This window comes from Nicotiana tomentosiformis, chromosome 8 (genome assembly GCF_000390325.3).
Source record: "Nicotiana tomentosiformis chromosome 8, ASM39032v3, whole genome shotgun sequence".
NCBI lineage: Eukaryota > Viridiplantae > Streptophyta > Magnoliopsida > Solanales > Solanaceae > Nicotiana > Nicotiana tomentosiformis.
Window position 1 is genome coordinate 108,885,684 of NC_090819.1, and position 7,071 is coordinate 108,892,754.

The 7,071-nt window shown below is 41.5% G+C and overlaps 1 protein-coding gene across 1 annotated transcript; it reads left to right on the forward strand.

The window, feature by feature from the left end:
• The first annotated feature begins 5,130 nt into the window (after window positions 1-5,130).
• On the forward strand, window positions 5,131-7,071 carry LOC138897975 (uncharacterized). The gene is made up of 3 exons (XM_070184003.1): window positions 5,131-5,718; window positions 5,941-6,363; window positions 6,661-7,071. Exons 1-3 carry the CDS (start codon window positions 5,131-5,133, stop codon window positions 7,069-7,071), a joined length of 1,422 nt encoding a protein of 473 aa, XP_070040104.1.

Consider the following 7,071-nt stretch of genomic DNA (forward strand, 5'->3'; position numbering starts at 1 on the left):
TACTCACTATTGGGCCTGTAATAACTTTTGTATAAACAATTGGGGTGTTAGTAAAATGGGGAAATGGGTAGAATTTAATATTTACATGCAAAATGGGTAGATAACATGCCTATAGGACTTGGTAATTTATTTTCTATGTGTTGTTCGATTACATGTATACTGTAGAAATCACAACATTAGAAGAAGCGCGCACACACACTGTCTGCTCGCAAACCCCAAATGCTGCAGCTATATTTATTATTATGTGTTATTAGAGAACCTGCCTATAGGAATTAGTTTCTCATCGATGTTTCTGTAAATCCTCATCGCCTAGTAGAAATCATGCCTATAGGATTGCAATTATGCTACTTGGCGTTGTTCACCTAGAAATTATGCCTATAGGATTAAGATATGACGATAAAATAGGCTTTAAAGTGTTGTGCGTTAGAGATCCTGCCTATAGGAAATAACTGCTCGTTAATTGGTTAATACTAGACTACTCAAACACTGTTTCCTGAGCGTCACTGTTAGGAAAACCTGGATAATTTTGTGACTTTTCCCAGCAGATTTTGTTATACTCAACTGCATAGATCACCTAGGCATAACACATATAGGATTGGTAACTTAAAACCTTCAATAATCAGCTTGTAATACCTGAATAATTATGTCTATAAGCAACGTCTTGCATCTGAAATTGCCCGCATACTTTGACTCAAAAATCGCCTAGAAAGCATGTCTATAGGTTTAAGATTCTGGATTCTGCAGCTTCCTAATTGACATCTGTGTTTGCGTGCATTCGCTGCTTAAGCGTGGAGGTCAATGTAAACCCTCAATTGCTTTTATATGAAGTCTTTATATGTTTTGTTTGTCGCCTTGTTTTGCATTTTTGAGCAGCCTAGATAAGGTCTAGAACCATCCAAATAGAGGTCCAAAACCTCCTGGACCATAGGTATGGAATGGGTAGTGTACGCGTAGGGCACGTCTTAGAATTGAATTAGAGCGCTCTTAGGTAAACAACTTTAACATAGTAATCAGGTAGCAGGAGATGATAGTCTGTGCCCGCTGAATAATATGAGTAACACCCTATCTTAAGGGAGTTACGAAATATTATTTATATTGCACGGGGTGATCCTTTAGGCTAAAAAACTTAGGACCCCCCCTGCTTCCATTTACTTTCTTTTCTATTAGAATGAAAAAAATAGTTGTACCTCCCTATTCAAGATCTCTTTGTAATAAAATTCCTAAATTTTGTACTCTCTTTGCTTACTTGATCACATAGACTAATCCATATAATTTAAGTTTGGTCAGGACCCACAGTTGTGGACCTCGAGGAGTGCATAACACCTTCTCTTTGAGGTAACTTGAGCCCTTATCCGATCTTTGGTGGATTTGACCAGTTAAACCGGAGTCATTTGCAAATAGGTTCCCTAGCGCACCTTAAAAATCGTTAGGTGGCGACTCTCTTCTTTTAATACTTCCTTAAAAGAGTTGTCACATGTCGAAACCCGATTTTGCGATAAAAATGGGTGCGACAGCATGGTGACTCTGCTGGGGACTTACATTTAGGCTCTTACCATTATGAACTTTGCTTATGTGGATTAGTTTACTTTGTTATAAAACGTACATTCCTTTTCCATCTTTATTTGTTAAATTTTGTTGTTACATGCACATCCCTTTCCCGTTCACCTTTACTTGTTTAAACCCGTTATAACATGCACATCCCTTCTATTCTCCACCTTTATTTGTTTAAATTTGTTATAACATGCATATCATTTTCCCTATTCGCCTTTAGTTGCTCTAACTGCTCTTTACTAGCTATATCATGCCTCTTTTGTCCCTTCTCCCTTGTTTGCTTTATTACATTCTCGCATATATTCCACGGACTAACTTCTTCCTTTGTCCTTCTTTTATGTTTTTCATGTTTTACCTTAATACTGTATTTACCGCTTTTTACATATTTATCATGCAAATACTTGGCAATGTGTTATTATCTCTGCATAAAGCATGCTCCACAGCATACTCCACCTATGCCAATTATCGACATAGCGGTGCTTGATGAGTGTTCGCGCTCTTCCAAAATTACCCTTTTAAATTAGAAAGGTTTATTTGCGGTAGACTAGTCGATCAGCGGTGCAGTCGACGGTCCCGTTCCTTTCCCTCTCAAATTGTCCACTTGGGAGTACCAGTCTAGGTCATTCTAGAAACCTCACTCCAACATTAAATGTACATGCATCATGTTAAACCTAGTACGGGTTAGAACGTTGCTAACGTAATAGCCCGTTAAGATAAGCCTTGTCCAAAGTCCGACGGGATTTCCACAATCCCAATGGACATCGTCACGTTATGTGCATTTACTTGGAGCAAATAAGCCAATATGTGGATCATTGGTGTGTAAATAGTCGAATATGGAGGGGGAAAGGGCTAACTCTATTTGTTTGCAAAAACTGAAGCACGAAGTCCCCAGGTTCGGCATGGTCCAAAACATCCCACCTCTGCTACTTGATTGGTGGAAAAATCTCGCGCCTAGTGACAAGAATCATGTGAGAAAAAACTCGCGCCTAGCGACAAGAATCATGTGAGAAGGGTCCTTGGTAATTTGCCGTCCTTGTTAGACATTCGACCGAATAGAGCATTGATTGAGGCCACTACTATATTTTGGGATGAGAAAAGGGCCGTCTTCCGCTTTGGTAACATAGAAATGACTCTTCTCTTAGAGGAAATAGGAGGTTTCGCTAAGCTTCTGTGGGATAGTCCAGGGTTATTAGTGCCAGAGAATTGCACCCTTCACGGTTTTATGAAAATGCTGGGTTTCAAGAAAAATAATCAGTTGCTTTATTTGAAGAAGTCATATATCCCATTTGAATTCCTTTATGAGCGTTACGGGTAGAACAAGTCATATCGCCTTCATCATGATGAACTTGCCATTACTTTCTTGGGTTGGACGCATCGTCAGGTTTATGTGTTCATTGTCTGCTTCTTGGGGTTGTTGATATTTCCAATGAAAGGGGGAAGAATTCATACCCGTTTAGCCATGGTTGCAAGGACTTTGATGGAAGGCATCGAGGGATAGACTTATACCATCATCCCCATGATCCTAGCCGAGATGTACCGTGCTCTAGATCGGTGCAAGTAGGGGTTCGGGCACTTCGAGGGTTATAATCTGTTACTGCAAGTTTGGTTATTAGAGCATTTTCAAAGAGGAGAATATCACCGAGAGCTTCTGCATCGACCATTGAATAACTACATAGCTTACCATCACCCAAAGAGAATGACATTTATCCCATACAGGTTTGCACAACCTAGAAATGATGTGAGCTGGGTGCGTTTCTTCAGCAGTTTGACGGATGAGCAGGTACATTGGATGTTTGAATGGTTTCCTAGCAGTGAGTTAATCATCAGGTCAAGAGAGACTACTCACCTAGTATTGACAGGGTTGAGGGGCATCTATCCTTATGCTCCTATAAGGGTAATGAAGAAAACAAGTTATACCTCGGGTTTCCAACATGGTCCAGTACAAAGTAGATTTTAAAGAGGACGTTATTCCATTCAAGTTCGAGGCACAACATATGTGGAATCAGAAGGCCATTGTGGAAAAGGATACTATTGAGCCATATAGGTATCATGCTGGCCATGTGTACTTCTACACATCATGGTTAGTGGATGATATAGCAGGAGACGTTAAGCCGGGAATCAATCTGAAAAACAGGATCATAGATGACGCTGTTGAAGCACAAGTCAAGTATAGGAGGTTACACAAAAGGGTCTTCGAGTCTGAAGCTAGGCATCTAGAACAACACAAAGTGGATATGGAAGCAATCAACGAATGGAAGGAAACCGCCACTAAATCAACAGAAAGATTAGAATATTTGGAGCAAGGGTTGATGGAGCTTGAGGGAAAGATGAGAAAGAGGCATTCAGATTGTCAGAACAGGGATGGCAATGAAGGGGGGCATCTATCAAAGGCTTACCTATTGTTAGATATGTGCGACCTGGGGAATCTGATTGATGGAGTCAAGAGAGCCAAGCATGGATAAGGTCCTTTTGGGACCAAGTAGATTAGGAAATTATGTTCTTTACTACTTTTTAGCTTAGTTTTAGATTTCGATTGTAATAAGGCAAATGCCATTAGTAATTTTCTTATTATTGTGGTTTTATTAAGGATTTGATTCATTTTCGCATTAATGAAATGACAAAATTATTGGCATCAATTTTCTCCAAATCTATGTATCGCTTAGGCCTACCTCGGGCACAACGAGGTCCCCCAAATTAGGACGTGGATCTGTTACATGATTTTGCAAAGCATGTTCAATATTGCAAATATTCTTTCAATATCCCTTATTGACTTGGCTACCTTTTTGTTTTTCTTTCTTTTGATTATTCCCATTCCCCAAGGTTGGTTCGTGATAATGGTATCATCCGCATATCATACTAGATCCAGAGGTCCTCCACCTCCTCCTCCACCAAGTGATCCTAAAGGCAAAAGCAAAGGGAAAGGAAAAATGGATGATTTAAGCATTATCAGAAAGGACAATGCAGAGAACATTGAAACTTCGGACGGTCGGAGTACTCCAGCACAGAATGAATTGGTACTACGTCTGGAACAGAAAATATTGGAGCTACAAGGGGAACTGGAGCAGGTACAGAACTTGTCAATCCTTTCCCTCACCCTGAATGTCCCTGATATCAACCAACAAAATGCAAATGCCCAAAACCCGACACCTCCCCAAAACACACAAAATCAAAACCACCAAATCCTCCCGCACCACACCAATACGCCACACCTCCTCAGAATCACAACCCTCCACCGGTACCTACTCCTCAACAACACCATCACCATCCAACTCAATACCCACAAACAACCACATACCGCACCCCTCAGAATGCACCACAGCCTACTCCTAATCCATAAAACTCAACCAATGATTATGCCTAGATTCCTGGAGTCCACCAAAGCAATCCCATATATATGGAAACTTTATCCCATACCCTACAGCAAGCCCTATATATACCAGAATCCATCGAGAAGGACCTGCTCATCAAGAACATGGCGAAAGAACTCAATAAGCTCACTGACAGAGTTCAGAGTATCAAGGTGGCAAGAGCATTGAGGGTTTGAATTATGAGGACCTATGTATACAACCAGATGTAGAAATGCCAGAGGGTTACAAACCTCCCAAGTGCAAAATGTTCGACGGAACTGGTGATCTGAAAGTGCATCTAAGAACATATTGTGACAAATTGGTAGGAATTGGAAAAGATGAACGAATCTGTATGAAGTTGTTCATGAGCAGCCTCACTGAAGATGCTTTGTCTTGGTACATCAGTCAGAACCCAAAGAAGTGGGTTAATTGGGTAAGCATGGCGTCAGATTTCATGGATCAATTCAGGTTCAACACAGAAAATACACCAGACGATTTCTACATTCAAAATCTCAAGAAGAAACCAACGGAAACCTTTCGTGATTATGCTACTCGATGGAGGTCTGAAGCTGCGAAGGTAAGACCGGCACTTGAAGAAGAACAGATGAATAAGTTCTTCGTCAGATCTCAAGACCCACAATACTATGCAAGGTTGATGGTTATTAAAAACCATAAGTTCTCTGACATCATAAAGCTGGGAGAGAGAATAGAAGAAGGGATCAAAAGTGGAATGGTGACGAATTTCGAAGCACTCCAGGCCACAAATAAAGCTTTGCAGTCGGGAAGAATCTCTAAGAAGAAAGAAGTGGGTGCAGTAATGGTAGCCCAAGGTCCGAAATCTACTCTCACATACCAAACACCTCCACCCGCATACCAGCCTTCACCCCTAGATACCAACAACTTGCTGCCACCTACTACACTTATAACACAAAACCTGCATATTACCATTCACCACTACCAGCCCACCAGAATTATCAAAAACCAAGGCCAAATTTCGACCGCAGACCACCCAGACAATACACTTCGATTGTTGAACCCATAGACCCAACTCTACGAGAGATTGAAGGTTGCCGGTTATGTCACTCCCATTCCCATTGTTGCTATGAAAAACTCTTCTAAGTGGATTAACCCAAACAAGACATGCGCCTATCACTCAGGCATGAAGGGTCACACCATTGAGGAATGTCGCACTCTGAAGGACAAGATCCAGACATTAATTGACACAAAAGTCATACAGGCAAAGGAGACTGCACCTAATATTTGTAACAATCCTCTCTCAAATCACAGAGGTGAGGGAGCAAATGTGATAAAGACCGATGAAGAATGGGATCCGGAAGGGTCAATTAGACTCATTCGGGAGGGGGATGATCCTAAAACATCTCTAATCACCCTCATACCTATTGTGATGCAAACACAGGCACCAATTGAAGTTGAAGTAGCCGCACCAATGCCATTTGAAGTTGAGGTAACCACACCCTTCACTGTGATGGTAGCACCTACTCCATCTTACCAGTCTAAAGTTATACCATGGGATTATGTTGCGGAGGAAAGAAGGAAAGGAAAAGTGAAAATGGAAGAAACAGGTGCAGCACAAGGCATGACTAGAACCGGTAGGGTTTATACACCCGAGCATTTGGGAGGAACAAGCAAAGAGGTTGCGTCTAAGCTACTTATCATCGAGACTGGCCCTGACGACCTTTGGAGGAAGGTGCAAGTAAGAGAATACTATGTGGTTGACCATTTGAACAAAACTCCTGCTCAGATATCCATTTTATCATTGTTGCAAAATTTAGAGACACACAGGAATGCCCTGATGAAGGTGTTGAGTGAAGCCTATGTACCCACCGACATCACCAGTGGGGAAATGGCCAACATGGTCGGGCAGGTGTTGGAAAGCCACAAAATTACTTTTCATGAAAATGAGCTGCCACCGAAAGGACTTAGTCACAACAAGGCACTACATATTACAGTGCAATTTGAGGATAAATTCATCGCCAGGGTTCTGATAGATGAGGGTTCAAGTCTCAACATATGTCCGCTGACTACTCTGAAGAGGTTGGGTAAAGGTCTGCACGAGATACGAGCAGGAAGTATGAATGTGAAGGCATTTGATGGGTCTCAGAGGGCCACAATTGGAGAAATCAACCTCAGCCTACAGATGGGCCCAACCTAG

Coding starts and splice junctions, on each gene's coding strand:
- LOC138897975 (XM_070184003.1), top strand. CDS start 5,131: ATGCCAGAGGGTTACAAACCTCCCAAGTGCAAAATGTTCGACGGAACT. Junction 5,719..5,940: donor AAGAAGTGGGTGCAGTAATG/GTAGCCCAAGGT, acceptor TTGAACCCATAG/ACCCAACTCTACGAGAGATT. Junction 6,364..6,660: donor CAATGCCATTTGAAGTTGAG/GTAACCACACCC, acceptor ACTCCTGCTCAG/ATATCCATTTTATCATTGTT.